Source organism: Pogona vitticeps, chromosome 5, assembly GCF_051106095.1.
Source record: "Pogona vitticeps strain Pit_001003342236 chromosome 5, PviZW2.1, whole genome shotgun sequence".
Classification (NCBI taxonomy): Eukaryota; Metazoa; Chordata; class Lepidosauria; order Squamata; family Agamidae; genus Pogona; species Pogona vitticeps.
Window position 1 is genome coordinate 429,274 of NC_135787.1, and position 22,604 is coordinate 451,877.

A 22,604-nucleotide genomic window follows, 5' to 3' on the forward strand; every position below is an offset into this window, starting at 1 on the left:
CCCCCCCCACCCCTTGTGTGCTTTTTGGCCCAAGAGGCCGACGGAGGCATCCCTTGGCAAGGAAGGGAGGGAGGGAGGGAGGGAGAGGCAGCCCCCCCCCGCCGTTTCCACGGCCCCGCTTCACTCAGGGAGGGGCCAGGCGCCTGACCCCGCGGCACCCGCTCAGGCAGCGGCTCAGCCGGGATTACCGGGCGCCGGCCCGAGCTCCCCAGGAGGCCTCCCTCCCTCCCGTCCCCTCCCCCCGCCAGAGGAGCTGCTTCGCCCGGGGACCGTGGGGGGGGGGCGGTGGCTCAAGAGGGGGGGCCGAGGGGCCCGGAGACCGGCAGGGCGGGAAAGGGAGACAGACGGCGGGAGCCGTTCTCCCCCCCCCCCCCAAGAAAAGGCACCCGGAGCAAGGCCGAGGCGCGCCCCCTGCTGGCCCGAGGGGGGCCCGTTAGGCCAGCCGCGCGGGTAAGGAGCACGTGACCGTCGCCCGCGCCCCGATTGGCTCGCTCCTCCGTAGAGTCCCCGCCCCACCAGACGCTCTCCGGCCCCGCGATTGGCTCGTTCGGTAGGTGGGCGGGTCGGCGGGCGGGGCGGAAGGAGAGGGCAGGCCGCGCCGGTTACCATGGCAGCGGCGGTGGCGGCGCCCTACCCCCGGCGGGCGCAGGCGATGCGGGTCAGGCCCCGCGCCATGCCCGTGTGAACGCGGGAGGTGCTGCGTGTCCCGCCTCCGCCCCGAGGGGAAGGGAAGGGATCCGCCCTCGGGAGCCTCTAACGCCAGGCGAGGGCGGGTCCGGGTCTGATTGTTCCCCGTGTCCGGCTCTGGCAGGTGGCGGAGGCCGAGGCCGTGGGCTTGAACGCCGTCCTCCTCCTCCTCATGTCCCGCGCCTCGCAGGCGTCGGGGGCCCGCCTGCCGCCCCTGGGTTCCCTGGCGGGGCCCCGGATGGTGTCGCCGGCCGAGGCAGGGGAGCCGCCGAGGGAGGCGCCCGACCCAGGTGGGTGCGGCGGGAGGCGACCCCGAAGGACCCCTTCCCGCTGGGGGGGGGGGAGTGTGTGTGTGTGGCCGTCCCGCGCCCCCGCCTCCTCCCTCCCTCCCTCCCTCCCCCCCCCAGCCCCCCGGAAGGAGAGAAGCGCTGCTGGGCCGAAGGGCTTTGGGGCGGGAGGGGGGCTCGGTTCCCTCCTAAGGCGTTTTTCTGGCTCCCGGCGGCGGCGGCCCCCCCCCCCCCTCCTGGGCTCGGCTGCCGGCGGCCCGTGGCCTTCCAGTGGTCCGGACAGCGGGCTAGGCTCTGCCCGGGCCTGACCTCTCTGACCTCTTCCTGGGCAGGCTCCGGGTCGCTGGCCACGCTGGCCAAGTCCTTCCAGAAGGCGGAAGCCCTCCTGCGCCACTGCGTCAACCCCAGCCTGTGGCGCCTCTTTCCTCACAGCGCCGGCGAAAGTGCCTACGACAGCGAGGAAGAGGACTCGCCCGCCGGCCTGGCCCACCTGGCCCAGGTGGAGCGCAGCTTCGTGGGCCTGAGCCGCTGCCTGTGCGTGCAGAAGAATCCTCGGACGGAGACCTTCCAGGGCCACATGCGCCCGCCCACCCCGGAGGCGGCCCAGGGGGCCACCGCCTTTTCCTACCACCCGGCCAGGGCCTGCGTGGCCCGCCGGTGCACCACGCTGCATGCCCTGCTACAGCACCGCCACCACCTGCGCCTCGCCCGCCACTTCGTCCGCCGCCTCAAGGCCGCCTCTGACTTTGTCTGCCGCTTGCGGGCAGAGGGGCGCCGCCTGCCACCGCTGCCGGAGGGCCGGCAGGACCCCCCTTGCAGCCGCCGCCTGCGTGGGCTGTGTGAGGAACTGCACATGCACACCACCCACTGGGCGGGGCTGCAACAGCACATCCGCAGCGACCCGTGGCTGCATCCCCTGCTCGTGCAGCGGCCAGAGGTGGTGGGGCACATGAAGCACTCGCTCCTGCTGCTGGCCTTGCACGCCGTCCGCCTCCTAGAGGGCTGCGTGGAGGCCTCGCTGCGCAGCCTGGCCCAGTGCGCCACCGGCTGCCTGCCAGCTCAGCTCTTGGACTTCTTCCGGGCTGTGGATTTCTACAACCGGGTGGTGGGAAACCAGGCCCTGCAGCAGGCCTTGGCGGAGCTGCGGCCCAAGCCAGAGGCCAAGGCTGGAGCATGGCTGCCGCCCAGTAGCAACTCCCACACCTTCCCTCCAGAGAGAGTGTTGGCCCTCCTGACAGCAGAGCGAGGCCGGCTGGCGGCCCAGCAGCTGTATCGGCTGCTGCAACAGCGGCAGTCAGGGCAGCTGGCCGGCCGATCAGAATCATTGCCGTGGGAAGGCCCAGAAGAGTCTTGGCTGCTGGAAGGACATTCCCAGACCCTTCAGGGGGGCGAGGGCGCTTCCAGCCTTGCTGCAGAACTGCAGGCCTTTTGCCAGCAAGAGGAGGATGCCCTGCTGTGCCTCCTGCGGGAAGTGGTGGCGTCCATGGACAGCCTCTGGCATCGCATCCTCAAGCGGCCCCAGCAGGAGAAGCCTTCAGGGTGCCCAGAGCCACCCGATACACCAGGGGCCCCGTCGAACTCTGCCTGCCTGCCTGGCTGGAAGTCTGTACGCTGGCTGGATGCCTCCTTCACAGAGGTGGCTGCTGGGTTGTATGCGCAGTACTGCCCGCTCCTTTGGAGGGCGTCTGCCTCGACCTTTGCCTGCAAGCTGGAGCTCCACCCACACTTGGCTCAGTCTGCCAAGGTGGCAGGGGCTGTGCTGGGCCGGCAGCTGATCTGCGCCCTGGCACAGGGTAAGGGGCAGGAAGTGGAGGGAAGGTGTCTGGGCACAGCTGTGATGCTCACGGTAGGCAGAGCCTGGAGTAGGTTCCTGAGCACCTTGGCAGGTGGAGCCAGGGGTGGGTCCTCAGTCCTTTAGGAACCTGTTTTTGGGCTAAGCATTTTTTAAAGTTGTTTGGAAGTCATTCAGAAACAGCCTGGAGTTAAGGGTGAAGAGTAGGATGGTCGTCATAGCTGGCATCATCAAAATAGATCACAAACAGCACCAGAAGGTTTTGGCCAGGCTTGGGGAGGGGGTAAGTGTTTAAATGATAAATGGTAAGAAATACAAAGTGGTGCATATTGGGGTGGGGAAAAAACAGCAGCCCCCCAAAGCTTTGCCCAGGGTTGGGGGGTGGGCTAGCTAGCGCCTGGGCAAACCGCTCCTGCAGGCCATGGGAAGCCCTGGTCCATCGCCATCTCCAGGAGCCGTTCCAGACGGGCTGGGCTCTGTGTTTATGAGAGGGAGGCTGCAAGTGGAGGGCACTTGCATGGGTGACATTTGGGGAACTTTCAAGCTGGCTGACCTGTGTGGCTTCCTTTCCGGTCCACTGTGCCTGCTGAGGCTGGGTCTTCTCTGACTAACCATCTCTTCTTGCAGGCTACGTGCCCCAAGAAAGTACGGAGACGCTGAGGGCTCTGGGGGTGCATCTACTTCTGCGAGATGTTCTATGCCACTGGGACCGAGGTAGTGGGCTAGGAATGGGCGGGCCTGGGGTCGGGAGGCTGCTCTTTTGGCGCTCGGCATCCCAAAGATGGCTAAGGAAAGGTCTGTGCCGGGCAGAGGGTAAGGTGGCGGTGCCCCCTGCCACGCCCCTTTGTCTGGGATCCTCTGAGATATCCACCCCCTCCCCCCCACATCCCAGCTGCTTTGCTGGTGTGCGGTGGGGACCTTGCTCTTCAACAGCTCTCCTCCCCTTCTCGGCCTCAGGTTTCTGCCTTGCTCTAGGCTCCAGCCTCACAGACAAGTGCATGGCCAGGCTGGGCCCCCAGGATGCTGGTGCTCCCTGCAGCCAGACTGCCCAGGCCCTTCAGCGCCTCTACCAGCCCCTGGCCTTCAGCCTGCGATGTCTGGGTGGTCTACCGAGTCGCAACACGGGTGAGTTGGGTCCTGGATGGCCTGCCATTTGCTGCCCCACAGCTGGCCCTCCCTCTCCCCCGACCCCACTGGCACCCCTCCGAAACTGGGTTATCTTCCTTGTAGGTGATCAGATCCTCCTTGCCAGCCTCCACTGGAAGCTTCTCTCCCTCTCTGTGGCCACCAGTCATGCCTCCTGCTACTGGGTCATGAGCAAAGCCCACCAGTACCTGGCTTCCTGGTCTCTCAGCCCATTCCTGCTGGTGACCCAGGGGGACTTACAGGCAAGTGCGGGACAAGGGAGGACTCGCCAGTTGGGCCAGTGCTACCCCAGGGCAGATCGGAGGAGTAGGCCATCGGATCCAGCGGGTGGGGGGAGGGGTCAGGTTTCCTTCCTGCCTTCCTTGCTTGGAAGTAAATTCCCAAAGACCTAAAAAGAACCAACAACAACAGCCTTCACTTGAGACATCCTGAGGCTCTCAGTTGATGATCACATTGTGATTTTCTAGAGGACGGGAGGGAGGGAAGCTGGGGATGGCCTGGCAAGAAAGGAGACAGATAAATCCTGACAACTGCCATGCACTGGATATAATCCTCTTGGTGCAGGTACTGAAAACTGAGAGCGACAAGATGTGGGCTCTGGTGGGAGAAGCCTTTCCTGTGGAAGGGGAGAGGAAGCAGAACCTTCTCATCTCCAGCCAGGAGCAGGAGCTGAGCCGGCAAATCCACTCCATGGCTACCAGTATCCACGTAAGTGTGCCATTTTTCCACCCGTTGTTGGGCAGCAGCTGTGGGCATTGGAGTCAGACGACGGGCTCCTGGCTCCTTTTCTGGGCAAGCCCCGGTTCCCAGCATGCCTCTCTGCCTGGTTTTCCCACAAGCCTCTGGGGAACCGTACAGCTCCTCCTCCTCTTCAGCGACTCTGAGCTTTGGGTCTTTGCTGCCCCCTCCACCTCTCCCTTTGGCTCTTGTGCCAGAGGCACCCTGTGTAGATGGAGGCCCTCCCCCTCTCCCAGGGTGCCTCTCTGTCCCACAGCAAGGGTGGCCAATGCTGATGAAGTCACCCAGATAGGCGGGTATAAATCAAATAAATAAATAAATAAATAAATAAATAAATAAATAAATAAATGACAACAACAACAACCCTGCAGGCTGCCCTTGAAGGAAGGGGGAGCAGCCCACGAGGTCCCTGCGGCCCCCTCCCTCCCTCTCGTGGCCTGCCTATGGAGAGCAGGCTGAGGCCGGTTGGGGGCGCTCTGGAGACTGAGGGCTGCTGTCCTGATGGGGCAAATGCTGCAGTGGGCAGGCAGGGGAAGGTGGCGGGGCAGGAGGCCTAAAGGGGGAAAGAAAAACAGCAGGCACTTCTCTCCGGGTCGGGGGCGGCGCACACTTTCCTTATAGGGAGGTGTGTGCAGTAGGGCTTGCGTCCTGTGTTGGAGGGCCCCCCCCCCGAGTGTCATTCTCCTACACCGCTTCATACCCTTCTTCCGCTTTGCAGCTTTTTACGGAGGATGTCCTGAACCTTTTCTTCCTGGACTGCAAGCGTATGTCGTCAGAGATCTTCAGTCAAACCATGCCACTTGGCAAACACTGGCGTCTCACTCTCCGCACAGGTATCGCTGTGGGGCAGGTAGGGGGAAGAAAGGGGGGGGTCCTCTCACCAGGCCATCAGGGCAAGCTGTTGGCTGCAAAGTCCTGAAAGAAAGTCAGCCAGGCCCACGTGCACCACCATGGGCAGCCACAGGCAGGAGTGGACCCTCAGTGGTCCCGTCTTGCACGCCTCCTGGGCTACTCCCTGGTGTGTGGTCAGCTACTGTGTGCAACAGGATGCTAGGCTGGGGGGCAGTGGCTTTGGGATAACCTAGAGGTGGGGGCCTACTGATGTTCCCAGAGACGTGCCCCCAGGGGCTGGTTCAGGGTTGGGTTAGCCCCTCTGAGGCGTTCCCCAACAATCACTCTCAGAGTCACCCAAAGAGCACTTGGGAGGGGAGTGGGGGCTGCTGTTTGTCTGTCCCAACCCCCAGCAAATGGGCCAAGGTGCTGCCCCCCAGGGGGTCCTGAGGAGGTGGGGGGGCTTCCCACCGGGGCATTGGATGGGGTGGGTCCTGGGCCCCACGGGAAGTGGGGCTCAGAGGGCCTGTCTTGGTCCTTGTCTCCTCGCGCCCTGTAGAGCTGCCAGCCTCCCCCAGTGAGTATGCCTTGGCGGCGGCCCAGACGGTCCTGGGCCAGGTCTTGGAGGGCATCCAGCGCCTGCCCCAAGAGGCCCAGGGGCTGGCCCTCAGCCAGGTCACCACCGCTTTCGTGGAAGCCTGGATGGACCACATCCTGGCCCAGAAGATCAAGTTCAGGTGAGTAGCCCCAGGAGGGAAGGAGGGAGAGCGGGGAGGGGGGAGGCAGGCCCCTCTCTCACGGGCCCCCCTTGTCCTTTGCCCTGCTCAGCCTCCACGGGGCCCTTCAGCTGAAGCAGGACTTTGACTTAGTGAAGGCGCTCCTGCAGTCGGAAGACTACGGTCTTTCCCTGGAGATCAGGCAGCGGGTCTTCTCCCTCCGGGTCTTCCAGCAAGTGGACAACGCCATCGCCTGCCTTCTGCAGCAGCCCTGCAAGGCCTCCGGGCCCTCCTCCTCGCACACCTGGGGGACCTTCCACAACTGCTGTGAGTGCTCCTCTGCGCCAGCACCCCCTTCTCTAGAGGGTGGCCACGCTGCCTCCTCCTTCTCCTCCTCCTCCTCCTCCTCCTCTCTCTCGAAGTCAGAGCGGGGAGGGAAGCGCAGGGGAACAGGAAGAGGTTTCCCCTCTTGAGGCCACGTGGCTGACGGGGGAGTGCTGGCACGAGTAGCCCTTCCTGCCAATAGAGGCCACGGGAGAAACGATGGGCCATGGAAGCTTAGAAAAGAGCCCCCATGTTCAGAGGCAGTCTACTTCTCAACCACAGGAGTCGTCCGCCACAGGGACAAGGGTGAGCCCGGATTCCTCTGCTTCTACCCTGCCCTCCCCTCCCCTTGCTAAGCCCCCCCTCCCGCCGCCGCTCCCAAAGTAACACTCCGTCTCCAAGTGGCCAGTGGATGCTGTCCACCTCCTTGAACAGAGCCGCCGTTCAGGGGCCTCCTGCTGGGTGGCTTGGGCAGAACCCCCCCCCCCGGGGTTGAGCCAGCTCTGCTTCAGCCTGGCCCTGACCCTGGCTCTGGCTGGCAACAGTGGGCAGCTGCCAAGAGGTGGAAGGGGGGGCAGGAGCGGCACATGGCCATCCCAGGACCTGTGGCTCCTAAAGCCCTGTTTTCTTGAAAATTGCTTTTTGTTTTAATAGAAAGCTCTCTTCTGTCCTTGCACAACCAGTCTTTTTGAAAAAAGTAAAAATTAGTTGGGCAGGAGTGTTGGAGTTGCAGCATGCTGGGCGACCCATGTGTGGCATGTGGATCACATGCACGCACAGAGAGAGAGAGAGAGAGAGAGAGAGAGAGAGAGAGAGAGAGAGAAGGCCTCTGATCTGGCCTCCTCTGTTAAGATGCCACAGGGTGGGTGGGCAGAGGGCACACACACTCCCCAAGTGGTGGTAGTGATCGTGGTGGTGGGGAGGAGTTTCCAGGGCCCAGGGACACTCCAGGCAGAGGAGAGGAGAGGACAGCATAAAAGAAAGAGTGCCCCTGAGCCTGCCGAGGGGCTCTTCCCACCCACTGAAAAGCCACTCGTTGGGCATGGGGCATTCACATCAAGGGGGGCTGGGTCATTGGGGGGGCACAGTGCAGTGGAAGAGCCCTCCCCTTTGCTTTCAGGTCCTCTTTCCAGAGAGGGCTGAGAAGGAAGCCCCTCACTGCCTGTTTAGAGGGGGCCTGGGCAGCCTCATCCTGCCACAGCAGACCCTTATCTCCAGCCACCCCGGGGTGCCTGCCTGCCTGCAGCAAGGGGTCCTGTTGCTAGGGAATGCTACACAGCTCTCCCTTGACCTGGGGAGGGAGAGCAGCTGGAGGCCCCCCCCCCCCGCCTTCCGTGCCTGCCAGCTCCTCTTCCTCCTCTCTCCTCCTCCGCAGGCTCGTACGATGGGATCCATACCCTTGATGGTGGCCCAGGAAGTCTGAACAGCCTGGAGAGCCTGGAGGGGTTGCCTGCCCAAGGCGGGGTGCCTCCGGAGAGCCCCAGGGGGGACCTGCTCAGCCACATGCCGGGAGGCAGGGGCTGCAGCCCAGAGACCTACCTCAGCCCCACGCAACAGGAGTGGCTGGCACTGCGGCTCCATGGTGGGCGTCGCTGGCGAGTACCCACCTGGCCCTGCATGAACAGGACCTCTGAGCCGTAAGCGACCCTCTGTCCTGCTCCAGCAACTCCTTGCGCCCTGCCGTGATAGGCACTGGGGGGGGGTCAGCCACCGGCTTTGCCAGGGTGCTCGGCGGCACCGCCACTTCCATGGCACGGAGGAGGGATGGCAACCCCCTCCATCTTCGGGGGTGCGCCTGCTGATTTGTGCCTTGTGTCTGGGGCTGGACCCTCTGCCAAGCTTCCTGAAGCCGCGGTGGGTGTGGAGAAAGAGAGCGGCGTGCTTCCAACGTCCAGGCTGCCTGCCCTCCAAGCCCAGCTCCGTGGCCGCCACTCTCTGTGGGGGCTAAATAGCAGGGGCTGCTCCCAGCCTGTCCCCCAGCCACCCCCACCCCCGTACCACAAGGGACAGGGTGCCTGTCTGAGGCTTTTGGAAGTACCAGCCCAGAAGGCGGCTGAGGAAGAGGGGCAAGGTGGCCTGTGGAGGAGGAGCGAGGGCTGAACAATAAAACCTGCCTCTGTTGTGGTCCAGCTTACGAGTGTCTCTTTTCCCATTTTCTGGGCAAAGGGGGGGGGGAATGGATATTCTGGTGCACCTTTGGCTCGAGGGTTCTCCCAACACCTTATGATTTTGTCCAAAGAAAAGAAGCCTCTTCCTCCTGCTGCAGCTGCAAACCTTCCTTGGGTTGTGAGAATGTATCCATAAAAGCACACCCCCCCCCCCTTTGTCCTCCTATGCCTGCGAGGCTGCTAAGTGGAGAGAAGGGTGGGAGCAGCCAAGGGTCTGCATGACTTGCGACAGCAAATCGTGGGGTATTGTGCGAGAGTCCCCCTCCCTCCGCTGGTCCCCAGAAGGGTCCCTGCAGCAGAGACCCCACAGGAAGGAGGCTGGCTGCATGGGAGGGAAGTCCCCATTACCTGGGGGCTGGAGGCTGCCACCCTCGCTGCCAGGGCTGCTTCACTGGTGTGGCCAGAAGGGCATGAAGAGGTTGGACACCTGATAGGACGCGCAGGAGGTGGAGAGTGGGAGTGGGAGTGAGGGAGATGCCCTGCAGAAGTCCTTGGGAAATGGGGAGTATTTGGCAGCACAGGTCGTCCCCCCTTCACCCCCACCCCCACCCTGCATGGCACCTGTCAGGAAGCAAGCGGTTTGGAGGCGGAGGAGAGCTCTCTTTGGAGACTGAGCAGCGGGGGGGGGGGAGGAGGGGAGGGAAGGCTGCACCTGCAGCTTCTCCCCCACCCCCGTTTCAGAGTGTTTCCTGGGGATGTCTGGAAGGGCGGCTCTGCCCGTCCAAATTGTCTTGGAGCACCTGCAACGTCAACCCATTTTTCTGCAGGAACCTTTGATCCGTCTCTTCCTCCCTGGCAAAGACCCAAGGTGGTGTACAGAAATATGTTAAAGGCGCAGATAATTCTAAGTATGACGATTAAAATTAGCAACCCTAATATCCATATAACTGAAAACACCCTGTAAAGACTACAGAACAGATGGGAGAACCCTTCTCCGACCCGCTCCGTTACCTACTGAAATGTCGGGGGAGAGAAGCGGGAGGGGGGCCCTGCCTAAAGGGCCGGTCTAGAGAGGCCGGCGCCCGGTATCCCCCCCCCGGGGAAGAGTCCTCCTCCCGTCCCCCCCACCCCACCCCGGCTATTATTCGGGGGGGGGGGAGAGAGGGGCTTTTGGAGGTCTCCCGGGGAAGGGTTCCTCGTTGGCTGTCCCTGGCCGGGAGAAGCTCCGCAGAGCCAGCCTGGCTCCAGACCGGACCTCGCCGGGTGACCCTTTGCCGAGGCGCGGGCTACGAGGGCGGACCCGAAGCGACGGCCGCCGGGGAAAGGACAGCGGGGCGCATCCCGGGGGCGGAACGGTCGGAGGGAGGCGTCCTCTTCCGCCTGGGCCGTGAATCGGCGGGCTCCGCTGCGAGAGCAAGCCCGACAGAGCCCCGGCCCGGCCGGTCGCCGCCTCTCCGCCGCCACGCGGTCCTCCCGGCCCCCGCCCGGGTCTCAGCCGACGGCCCCCGGGCTCTCCGTGGCAGGCGGGCGGGCGGGCGAGCTGGGCCCGTCCCGTCGTAGGGGCTGGGGCTCCGCCTCCCGTGAGCTCACTTCCTCGGCTCCGCAGGCAGGGAAGGAGGGAGGGCCAGCGAGGAAGCGGCGCCGAGCCGAGCCGAGCCGAGCCGAGCCCCGCGCGCCTGCCTGGCCGGCCTCTCCTCGGGCCTGCTCCGTGTGCGCTCCGCTCTTCTTGCGCTCCGGCTGAGCGGCGCCTCGACGGCTGAGCGGCGCCCGGACCCAGGCAGGCAGGCCGGCAGGCAGGCAGGCAGGCCGAGGCCAGCGGGCGAGGGCAGGGGCAGGGGCAGGGCCCGATGTCCGCCTCGGCCATCCCGGCCCGCTCGGGCGAGCTGCCGCGCAGCGACCGCGCCCCCTTCCACCTGGCAAGTACCCGTCGCCCGCCTCGCCCTCGCCGCCAAGGGCCTTTGCCGGCCCGCCCAGAGCCCGCCGGCTTTGGGCGCCCTTTGCCCCGGGGGTGGCGGGTCGGGGGGGGATGTCGGGCAGGCCCCCCCCCACGCGCGCGCGCGCCTGGCGCAGTTCCCCGGGGCGCGTCCCCTCCCCAGCAGCCGCAGCAGCAGCAGCAGCAGCAGGAACCCGCGGAGGCCCGGCAGAAGCGCCACCGCCCGCGGGGCCGAGGCTGGGCACCGGGGGGGGGGGAGGGAAGGTTGGGGGGGGCGGAGGCCTCTGCTCGGAACGGGGCCTCCCTTCGCGGCCTTCCTCTCCCCCCCGCCTTCGCCGCCGCCCCCCCCCCCCTTTGGACGGCCCGCTGCGGCTGGTGGGGACCGGGGCGGAGCCGTGCCTCCTTCTCCTCCCCCCCCCCTTTGGACGGCGAAGCCCGCGGGGAGACCTGAGGGGAGGGGAGGGGAGGGGAGGGCGCGGTGGCCCGTCGTGGAAGGACGCCTCGCGCTTCTGTCTCCCCGTCCCCCCCCCCCCCCGGGGAGCTTTCGCCGCTCGCTCGGACACCCCGGCCGGGAAGGGGGCGGCTTTGGGAGGACCGGCCTGCTTGCCTGCTTGGTTTGCGTCCCTGGGCGAGGCGGGGCCTCCTGGGTCGCCCTCCGAGTTTCGAGAGGCTCCCGAGCGGAGCTGAAGGCCAGCGAAGGGGGTCCCAGGCCCGGAAAGGACCCTCTTCCGACTGCCTTCCACCCCGACTGCCTTTAGGTCGGGATCCCAATCCCCTTGCTTACTTAGCATTGCACATTGCACTAGAGTAGGCCCACGGAGGACGTGGTGAGTCAACTCTGCCATATGTTCCATTCCAAACTACAGGTGGCTTGAGCACAGTAAGTCACAGTTAGAGTAGGCCCATTTGAGTCAGTGAAACAGAGTGGTGAACCACTAAATCCCTATGGATTCAGTGAGCCTGCTGTTACCTGAATTACTTTGCAAAGCAGCGATTTGGGCCCTTGCCTTTTCCAGAGAAAGGCTTTTCTTTAACAGCCTCAGTTCTGTCCCTTTTTGCAGGCAAAGAAAGTTCAGGGACCCACATGTGTTGTTGCAAATTCTGACAGTCAGAGGTATCCACAAAGCTCTCCTCCAGCACTGCTTTTCAAACAACCTAGTTCTTTTGTTTTCTTTCTTCGTTGTCCAACTTTCATATTTGCACATAGTAGTTGGGAATACAAGGACACATCCTTACGCTCAATGGTCTTTTCTAGTTCCTTCATTGCTGCCTTTCTGAGTCTCCGTCTTCCTCTAATTTCTTCTCTGCAATCTCCATTTGGATTGATGATTAAACCAAAGTATACAAAGATCTCTCACTATTTCAGTTTCTTCATTGTCAGCGTTAAAGTTGTGTAGTTTCTTCTGTAGTCCTGATTTTGATCTTTTTAATGTTCAACTGCAGTCCTGCTTTGGCACTTCCTTATTTCACTTTCATCAGAAGTCCTTTCACGTCATTGCTGCTTTCTGTTAGTAAGATGGTGTCATCTGCATACCTTAGATTACGGACGTTTCTTCCATCAGTTTTCACTCGTCCTTCTTCATCCAAACCCAACCCACCTTTTCATATGTTTTATATACAGGTTGAATGGACAGGGCAATAAAACACACTCTTGTTTGATATATTTGCCTATAGGAGACAATTCTGCCTCTCTGGATGCTCTCCTAAAAGTCACTTCTTGTGTACAGTCAGGATGATCAAGTGCTGAGACACACACATTCCTTTCAGAGCAATCCATAACTTCTCGTGATCCATGCAGTCTGAGGCTTTGCTGTAGTTTATAAAGCACAGACTGATTTGAAATTCCTTGGTGGGTTCCAGCAGCCAACAGATATGTGCAATATGATCTCAAGTGTCTCTTCCTTTTTTGAATCCACTTTGAAAGCGAGGGATTTTCACTCCATATATTGTAAAAGTTTTTGTTGCAAAACCTTGAGCCTTGCTTGGCTTCCATGAGAAATTAATGCAATGACCTTACAGTTCCTGCTGTCCTTGGCACCTTCTTTCTTGGAGTTTTGAAAGTATATTGAATGCTTCCAATCTGTGGCCATTTTGTTTTGTTTTCCATAATTGCTGGCGTATGTTAGTCAGGGTTTTGGCAGGTTGAGTCTCTGCAACTTGAAAAAGTTCTATAGGTATTCCATCTACCCCTGCAATTGATTTCTTCCTGGTGCTTTCAGAGCAGCTTTTACTTCTCTTTCTAAAATTGCAGATTCTTCACCCTACTTCTATTCCCCTTCCCTTTCATTTCTCACCTGTCCTTAATGATTTTAGGTGTTTCTTCTGTCAGCGATCTAGGCTTTCCTTTTCTATTTACTACAGGGATAATCCTTTTGAATTCTTTCCTAATAATATCTCAGATTTCAGTCAACAGTTCTTCAGTTTCACAATAATGGAGTTTAAGAATCTGATCTATTTTGTATATGGACTTTTCATTCACTGTAAATGTTATTTAAATTATATTTTGGCACTTAGAATTGTTCCAGCATTTTTCTTCAACTTTGTTTATATTATGTGGCATCGGGTCAGATCTGACTTATAGTGGCCCTAATTGTCAAAGTGAGTGAGACATTTGGAGACTGATTTTACCAGTTTTACTTTTCCCCCCTGCAAATTTCTTTGGCCAAGGAGGGATTCAAACCCAGCACTCTTATCAGCTACATCACAGTGAGTGGTCCTTTTCAGCTGTACTCTAATTTTAGCAATTTGTGGTTATTACCACAATCTGCTCTTGCTCATGTTCTGGCAGAGAGAATACAACTTCTCTTATATTTCTGATTATGCAATCCGTTTGATCTCTGTATTGGCCGTCTGCCGATGTCCAGGTGTAAAGTTGTCTGAAGCATGTACAGTATTTGCGATCAGCAGATTGTTGGCATCCCAGAATTCTGTGAGTCTTTCTCCTGCTTTGTTTTTGACTCCTAGGTAAAATTATCGGAACTATATTTGATGCTGCTTTGTTTCTTACTTTTGTGTTCCAGCCACTTATGGTTGCTTATTTCTTTGAATGCCACCTTTATCCCCAGAGGGAACCCAAAGGGGCTCACATGTCTTAGCATGTCTTATTTTGGTGTGTGATCCATTTCCTCCTAGACCTTTGCGTAAAGGCCCGCGATCTCTTCATCTTTAGCACCTGTAACTTGGAGCAGAGACTTGGTTCCTGTTTATGCTCATATAGTTTTTCCCCAGAAGTTTGACCAGACTTCGCATTGTAGCCCCTAACGGCCTGTGCTACATCTAGCCAACACTCTTTGTACTTTTCCTTTGCTCTTTCCCTGTAGCTGGGGGCCTCATCTTCCAGCACATCATGTCTACATCATGCTTCATTTTGGAAACAGTCCTGGCACTTCCAGTACAATAAATAGTCTTCACAATTAAGAAACGGATTGTAATCCATGAAGACTGACGCTGAAGGAAATCGGTTTTTCTGGCTTTGGTTTTCTTGTTTCTGAAATGGCTCAATTTCTGCTGCTTCGCTGGGATCTGGTGCCCAGAGGGGAGGGGAACTGACGCCCTAAAAACCAGGCTTGGGGACCCTGGGGCAGGGCTTTAACCCCCCACCCCCACCCTTGTTTCCCAGTGTGGCTTGAATCCTAGCCAGTTTCAAGGCCGGCAGGGCCCTCTGCCCACCTGGGCCGTCTGCCTCCTCGCATGGGGGGGTGGGGGGTGGCAGCAGCTGCCATTTGGGAGGAGGCGCCAATTTTCTCCCGGTTGCTCGGCAGCCCTGACCTCCCGTCTCTTCTGCCCCCCTCACCTCGTTCCCCTTGGGCGCGGTGGCGGCACCTGCAGGTGGCGGACCAGGCGGGCTTGGAGGATGACGCACTGGCCGAGGAGGAGCTGATGGACGGGGCCGGGGAGGCGAGGACCTGGACCCCCCAGGAGAAGTCTTTGCACGAGGCCCGGCTGAAGGCCAAGGCGAAGCGCCGGCTGAGGCGCACGTCCTCTCGCGACTCCTCGGAAAGCGGGGAGCCCGGCCCGGATCCGAGCAGCCCCAAGGGGAAGAATCACGACCGCAAGTCCCGCATGGGCAGAGGGCGGGGCCTCCCCAAGAAAGGTATGCCGCAGACCCCCCAGCCCCCCTCCCCGCCGCGCTTTCTTCAGCTTCCACTGCTGGGCCGAGGGACAGTAGAGCCTGCAAAGGAGACTCTGTGGGCACCCACCCCTCTCTCTCACTTTCCAGGTGGCGCGGGGGGCAAAGGTGTTTGGGGAGCGCCAGGTGTGGTGTACAGCTACCAGGAGCCGGATGCGCGGGATCCCAACTATGACGAGGCGGCCCAGGTACGCCTGGTGGGGGGGGAAGGGGGGCCGTGGGTTTTCCCAAATGGGCAGCCATGCCTCCATCTGCCCCCACCTTTTCTTCTTCGTCCCTTTCGTTGGCCTTTCCCAGGTGGGAGGGAAGGAGGTTTTCCTGCCTGACATCCCAAGGGAGGCACCCCGAGGGGCATTTTGGGGGTGGGGAGACTCCTGTTGCCCTTCTGAGTTCTGACCATGTCCCAAGAGGCTGCTAGGCTGAAAAGCAGACTGAAGGCTTTTGGGCTTCTTCTCTCTCTCTCACACACACACACACACCGTCCCATCAAATGGCCGCCGAGCAAGGGCTACTGGGGGGGTGTCCCCAGGCCTGACCCGGGAAGGGTCCAGAGGTGGCAGGAGTCAGTTGCCCCCCCTTGACATCCTGTACATGGAGACCTGTCCCCCCTTTCCTGGCTGTGTCAAGGCAAAGTGAGCCCCCCCCCAGCCCTGTTGGTGGTGGAGGGAAGCCTCTTTCCTTGTCCTGAAAAATTGTGTTGTTGTGAGGATCTGAGGTGGCCAGACAGGTGCGCCTGAGGGCCTGAGATAACCAGGCAACGGGGTGTGTGTGTGGGGGGGGGTGGACGCTGCACCTAATGCCAATGGAGAAAGAAAGGCCCTCAAGAGACGCACACACCCCAAAAGTGGAGGCGGCCCCGTGTCTTCCGTGCTCCCCTCGGGGGGGGGGGCTCTCCTGAGAGGGGCGTCTGGCTAACCGAGCGGGTCAGGCCTGGGAGGGGCCCGTGGCGGGGAGGGGCCCTGGGGGCTGCCCTGGCGCTGGGGCCCGCTCCCCACGGCCTGGCCTGCTTCTCCCCAGGGCGACACGGTCTACGCGACGGTGGTTCCTGAGCTGGAAGCTGGGGAGCTGGAGAAGACGGTGCAGCCGATGGTGCTGGAATACTTTGAGCACGGGGACACCCTGGAGGTGGTGGTAAGGAACACCCCCCCCGGGGGGGAGGTGGAGGGCCATGAGGGTGCCGACCCGGCCGAAGAGGTGCCCGGGGATCTCCCCCAGGGGCAGGGGCTTGACCACGGGTCATGCCAGTGACCAGTAACCATCTCCCAGCGGGCTCCGCTTGGCTTGGGACCAGACCCAGGACACTCCGCGGAGAGCTCCAGGCTGAAGAAGCCGCGGGTGGGGGTGGGGGGTGCTAAATAAAAAAGGGGGGGTTGAATTCTGCCCGGAAACACATCAGCCGCCCCTGTAACGGGGGGGGGGATGATGTGATCCCTGTCACCAGCCCCAATCAGCAATTTTTAAAAGCCAGAACTCCTTTTGTATTTTGTGATGTTGATTCTCTGTGAGTGGGTTTCAGCTGGAGTGTTTCTGAGAGGGAAGCAGGCGTCCCCATTTGAAAAAAGAGAGAGAGAGAGAGAAAGGGAGGAATAAATCTCTCCCTTGCGGGGCTCGATCTGAGGCCTGCCGTTCCCCAGGTGCTGCGGAGCCCCAAGGGAGAGGCTTCCGGCTCTTCCGGGGTGACGGAAGCTCCCTCGGCTGACCCGTGGGGGGGGGGAGAGAATGGCCTCTCCCTTTCTCTCTCCCACCCCACAGGAGCTGCTTCGGGAGCTGAACTTAGGGGGCCAGAAGGCTGCCGTCTCCTCCCTGGCCGTGGCCTTGTCTCTGGAGGGGAAAGCCAGCCACCGGGAGCTGACCTCGCGCCTCCTCTCGGACCTGGTCGGGAAGGTGCTGGGCCCCGAAGACATCGCTGCTGCTTTTGATGGGATGCTGCACGACCTCCCAGACCTCATCCTGGACACGCCGGAGGCCCCGCAGGTGAGGCCGGCCGAAGCCCTCGGAGGGGGGAGGGGGCTTGGAGGAGGATGGGCTCCGTTTCCTAAAGTCTCACCCGCCTCCCCCCACCCCAATCCACCCGTCTGTCTGTGCAGATGCTGGGGCAGTTCATCGCCCGGGCCGTGGCCGACCACGCGCTGCCACTCGACTTCCTTGAGCGCTACAAAGGGCGTGTCGACTGTGAGCATGCTCGGTGAGAGAGAGCCGGTCTCTGCCCAGGGCTGCATGCGCTCCGGTTCCATCATCCTGGGGTGGCCACCATGGCCTTGCTGGAGAGGGGGAGGCTGGCCCTTTGTTGTGCGGCCTTGGGGAGCCTCACGGGGAGGGAAGGCGAGCAATGCCCCTTGTCTCTCTCTCTCCCCCCCCCCGTCCTTCTCTGACTCTCCGGCCTTCCCTGCAGGGCTGCTCTGGATCGGGCGGCTGTCCTGTTGCGCATCAAGCGAGACGTCAACCGCTTGGACAACGTGTGGGGCGTAGGGGGCGGCCAGAGGCCCGTCAAGCATCTTATCAAGGAGGTGAAGGCCAGTTCCTGGGGGCACACTGCTCAGAGGGGACGGGCGGGCAGGCGGGCGTGTCCGTGGGCAAGTCCACCCGCTCTCGTTGGGCTCCAGTGGTCTCCAGATCTGGGGGGGGGGGGAGGGAGAGAGAGAGAGACGTCTCCCTCTGCAGCTTCATGTGCCGGGGCTTGGCTTGTAGGGGAACAACCGGGAGAGGGCCTCTGTGCCCATTCCTGCGGGTGCTCGTGAGGAGGGAGGGCGCCCACGCCCTGGGACACAGAGCCCCTCGGATCTGTCCTAGCCTCGCAGTGGCTACAAAGGCGGCTGGCCTTGGCCAGGGGGAAGCCGGCCCCTTTCTGAAGGGCAGGGCTTTTCTTCCACCGGACCGGCTCAGAAGCAGAGCCCAAGGAGGAGCTAATCTAAGAAGTGGCTGCAAAGAGGTGCCTCAAGCCCATGGGTTCACCGGGAGGCCTCTGAGCCTCCCGGCTTCTCTGGCCACCCTCTTCTGGCCACCTGTGGGCCTTCATGCCTTTGAGAATGTACAGAGCTCTGCCTCCCAGGTGGCTGTTTGGGCCCAGGGCGGAGTTCCTCACTCCATTCTGCGGCCTTTGGCTGCTCCCTCCTTCCCTTCCCTTCCCTTCCCTTCTCTGCAGATGAACCTCTTGCTCCGGGAGTACCTGCTTTCGGGAGAAGTTTCGGAAGCAGAGCATTGCCTGCGCCAACTGGAGGTCCCCCACTTCCACCACGAGCTGGTCTACGAGGTAGTCCTGAGAGAGGCATCGGGCCCTTGCAGCGGGAACAGTGGGCTGTGGCCTGGCTGGGAGAGGCCACCTTGGGCTCTGGGAGACAGGCGTCTCGCTGGGTGGCGGCCCGATCCTCCCCTTGCTCTGCAGGTTGCACTGCAGGGGCTCTGCACTCTGGCCGGGGCCCCCGCGAGGGTCGCAGCCGGCCATTCTCCAGGGCACTCAGGGCTGTGTTGCCTTCTTGTGCCAGGCTGTGGTGATGGTCCTGGAGTCTTCGGGGGACACGGCCGTCGCCATGATGGTGAAGTTGCTGAAGGTGCTGTGGGAGACGGGCCTGATCACCCTGGACCAGATGAACCGGGTGAGCGTCCGTGGGGCTCCCAAACAGGTGCCCCCTAGGCAAACCTGGCTCGGACCAGGAAGAAAGGGGTCCAGAGGGGACACAGTGCCGGAAGGGGCACCCAAGTGGGTGAGCGAGGCAGAGGGCCTCGTTGCGCCCTGCAGGGGGGCTCTTGACTACTGTGCTGGGGAGAGGAGGGTTGCGGGTTCTGATCACGAGCACATCCTCCCTGAGGGGGCGTTCACTGACATGTGCCCCTTTGTTTCCCCCCCCCCCCCATGCCCAGGGTTTTCAGCGCGTGTACGATGAGCTAGGGGACATCAGCCTGGATGTGCCGCTGGCCCACAGCATCTTGGAGCGGCTGGTGGACCTCTGCTTTGAGGAGGGCGTCATCACCAAACAGCTGAGGGACGCCTGCCCCACCCGGTACAGCCCCAATGCCCCTTCTAAGCCTCACTGGTGCCAGTTTTAGAGCAGGACCCCTTGAATGTGGCTGACGGGATGGGCAGTCCGCAGGGACATGGAAAACGGCCTTCTGTAGAGTCAGACGGACCACCTGCCTTGGCACCCAGAGCTCAGCAGGATTCTGCCCTCACCCTCTCAGGCGACAGAGCCCCGGGGTCCCCGGTGTGGAACGCAGGGGCTCGCCTCGTCTCGCTCCCGGCCGCCCCCTGTCCAAGGTCCAGACCCTGCTTAACTTCCCAAGTTGCTATGCGCGTTCGGGCAGGCAATGGCTTGAACCCAAGATCTGCTCCTTGTGCAGCTCCAGCCCCGTCTCTGAAAGCGGCTTCTGTCCTGTCCAGAGGCCACTGAGAAACAGAGCGGCCAGTTGTCTTTTTCAGGACCGTGGGCCTGTGGGTGGCGCCCTGCCCACACGTAGCGCATGTGTACAAACACACACAGACACACACATCCACAATGATTCAAAAGCATTTTTTAGAAAGGTGAGATCTTTGTGCCCTCTAGAGCAGGGGTCCCCAACTCCCGGTCTGTGCCCTGGTACCGGATCTCCTACCCCCCTGCATGCACACACACACACTCACCCCACATGCACATATTTATTTATTTATTTATTTATTCAATTTATATGCCGCCCAAACTACCCAGACAAACTACACACACCCAAACTACACACACAGACGCATGGATGCCCCACCCACATGCATGCACGGACACACACACGCCACGCCCTTGCACAGACGGAACTCCCTCCCTGCCCACTAAACTGGTCCACTGTTCAAAAATTGTTTTGGACCCCTGCTCTAGAGGGCACGGGATGGCAAATTTTCCGTTTGTTTGTTTGTTTGTTTGCAGGGGTTGTGTGGTGTCCACACAGTTTGAAAAAAATTAAAATAGAAATTAGGCCACCATTCCCTGGGGGGGGGGGCTTTTGCAGTTAAGAAAAATAATCCCAAAGAACATTTTTTTGGTAGGAGTTGGGTGCAGGGGGGCGGAGTTGGTGCAGCTCTCCAGGGACGCAGAGCCTCTGCCCCTCTGGAGGTTGCCCACCTCCCCTCCCCCCCAGCTTGGCTGGTCAGTGTCTGTCTGGTGGCATTAGAGCAGGAGAGGTGAGAGCCTCCAGTGTGCTTCCCACACCCTTGGCGGGGGGGGGGGGAGGAATTCCCTCCTCCCTCTCGCTCACTCCTTCCTCCCTTTCTCTCTCTCTCTCTCTTTTTCAGGGGCCGGAAGCGTTTTGTCAGCGAGGGAGACGGTGGTCAAATTAAGCAGTAACCAGATTCTTGCCGCCCTGCCCTCTGCCCCCCCCAACCCCCACAAGAGCTTTATTGAACACCCCCCAACAGGCGCCGGAGATGGGGCTGGCCTGCCAGGCAGGGAGCTGAGCCACTCACCCTCTTGTGTGGCTGGGGAAGGGCAAGTGAAGTGGGGAGAGGGAGAGTTTCTCCCCAGGCCACTGCTGCCCCATCTCCAGCCTTGCTGGTACCCCCACATGCATCTCAGGGAGTGACGGGGCGGGGCTTAGAGTTCCACACCAGCTGGAGTGGAGCAGGAATCGGGGCCTCCCCCTGGCCCTGCAGGGCTGCAAAGCATCAAACACCCCACCCCAGCACAGGCATCCACTGCTTGCTGCAGCTGCCCACCCCCCCGCGCGCTTCCCTCGCACACAAGCTTCCACCTGCTTATAATCCTACCTTGTGTTGCAGGGCATTGGCAGGCTTTGAACCTTGGGCTGTGAGGTGCTGACCTGGGAGGCAGAGCACTGTACCTCCGTGCGGGGGCCAGGGAGGAGAACATCTCTGGGCAAATCTGATTATCCATTTTCCAGCACGGGGGGGGGGATGGAGAGTCAAGGGGGTGCCGGCTAGAGCTGGGAGATCATTGGGCCAGGAAGAGAGTTGCATCCAGCTGCTGATATCCTGGTGGTGAAGGTGATGGGGACGGGTGACTCGCATGGGAAAAAAAAGGAAAATAAAAGATGTACTCAAAAGGCCATGGCAGTGCAGCTTTTTGTCTCCTTGGGCTTCGTTGTGTCAGAAGGGGAGGGGGGAGTGACCTGAGGGGGTGAGCGGCAGGTGAGCGCCTGGAAGCCAAATGCGTTCCTCATCCAACATAATCGTGTACGTCTCGTCTCGTCTAGTCGTTCAGTCGTGTCCGACTCTTCGGGACCCCATGGACCAGAGCACGCCAGGCCCTCCTATCTTCCACTGCCTCCCGTAGTTTTGTCAATTTCATGTTGGTCGCTTCGCAGACACTGTCCAGCCATCTCATCCTCTGTCGTCCCCTTCTCTCCTCTTGCCGTCACACTTTCCCAACATCAGGATCTTTTCCAGGGAGTCTTTTCTTCTCATTATATGGCCAAAGTACTGGAGCCTCAGCTTCAGGATCTGTCCTTCCAGTGAGCACTCAGGGTTGATTTCCTTTAGAATTGATAGGTTTGTTCGCCTTGCAGTCCAGGGGACTCTCAAGAGTCTCCTCCAGCACCACAATTCAAAGGCATCAATTCTTCGGCGGTCAGCTTTCTTTATGGTCCAGCTCTCACTTCCATACACCACGACAGGAAAAACCATAGCTTTGACTATGCGGACTTTTGTTGGCAAGGTGATGTCTCTGCTTTTTAAGATGCTGTCAAGGTTTGTCATCACTTTCCTTCCAAGAAGCAGGCGTCTTTTAATTTCGTGGCTGCTGTCTCTGTGCAGTGATCATGGAACCCAAGAAAGTAAAGTCTGTCACTGCCTCCATATCTTCCCCTTCAATATCCGAGGAGGTGATGGGACCAGTGGCCATGATCTTAGTTTTTTTGATGTTGAGTTTCAGGCCCTTTTTTTGCGCTCTCCTCTTCCACCCTCATTACAAGGTTCTTTAATTCCTCCTCACTTTCTGCCCTCAGAGTGGTATCATCTGCATATCGGAGGTTGTTGATATTCTGGCAATCTTAGTTCCAGTTTGGGATTCCTCCTGTCCAGCCTTCCACATGATGTATTCTGCATATAAGTTAAATAAGCCGGGGGACAATATACAGCCTTGTCGTACTCCTTTCCCAATTTGGAACCAATCAGTTGTTCCGTATCCTGTTCTAACTGTTGCTTCCTGTCCCACATACAGTGGACCCTTGACTTACAGACGGCTTGACTTACAGACTTTTTGAGTTACAGACTTCTCTGGCCGCAAAATTTAGGTTTGACTTGCAGACTGAGATTTGACTTACAGACCAGAAAAAAACCAAAATGGAACAAAAATGGCCTGTTACGGGATTAATCGGTTTTCAATGCACTGTAGGTCAATGGAGACTTGACTTACAGACTTTTTGACTTGAGAACCGCCTTCCAATACGGATTAAGTTCTCAAGTCAAGACCCCACTGTATAGGTTTCTCAGGAGATAGACAAAGTAGTCAGGCAGTCCCATTTCTTTAAGGACTTGCCATAGTTTGCTGTGGTCCACACAGTCGAAGGCTTTTGCGTAATCAATGAAGCAGATGTTTTTCTGGAACTCTCTGGCTTTCTCCATAATCCAGCGCGTGTTAGCAATTTGGTCTCTATTTCCTCTGCCCCTTCGGAATCCAGCTTGTACTTCTGGGAGTTCTCGGTCCACATACTGCTGAAGCCTACCTTGTAGGATTTTGAACATAACCTTGCTAGCGTGTGAAATGAGTGCAATTGTGCGGTAGTTGGAGCATTCTTTGGCACTGCCTTTCTTTGGGATTGGGATGTAGACTGATCTTTTCCAATCCTCTGGCCACTGTTGAGTTTTCCAAACTTGCTGGCATATTGAATGTAGCACCTTAACAGCATCATCTTTCAAGATTTTAAATAGTTCAACTGGAATGCCATCACCTCCACTGGCCTTGTTGTTAGCCAGGCTTTCTAAGGCCCACTTGACTTCG

The 22,604-nt window shown here is 59.9% G+C and overlaps 1 protein-coding gene across 1 annotated transcript; it reads left to right on the plus strand.

The window, feature by feature from the left end:
• The first annotated feature begins 591 nt into the window (after nt 1-591).
• On the plus strand, nt 592-20,712 carry CCDC142 (coiled-coil domain containing 142). Its single transcript, XM_078376646.1, is given in 20 exon segments — nt 592-977; nt 1,307-2,767; nt 3,394-3,891; nt 3,997-4,154; nt 4,477-4,620; nt 5,369-5,483; nt 6,041-6,218; nt 6,310-6,524; nt 7,897-8,158; nt 10,020-10,209; nt 14,391-14,655; nt 14,782-14,879; nt 15,709-15,822; nt 16,444-16,665; nt 16,779-16,876; nt 17,084-17,198; nt 17,834-17,941; nt 18,174-18,284; nt 18,550-18,689; nt 19,943-20,712. Coding segments are annotated over 20 exon segments (4,719 nt in total). The 5' UTR covers nt 592-859; the 3' UTR covers nt 20,052-20,712.
• The last annotated feature ends 1,892 nt before the right edge of the window (nt 20,713-22,604 follow it).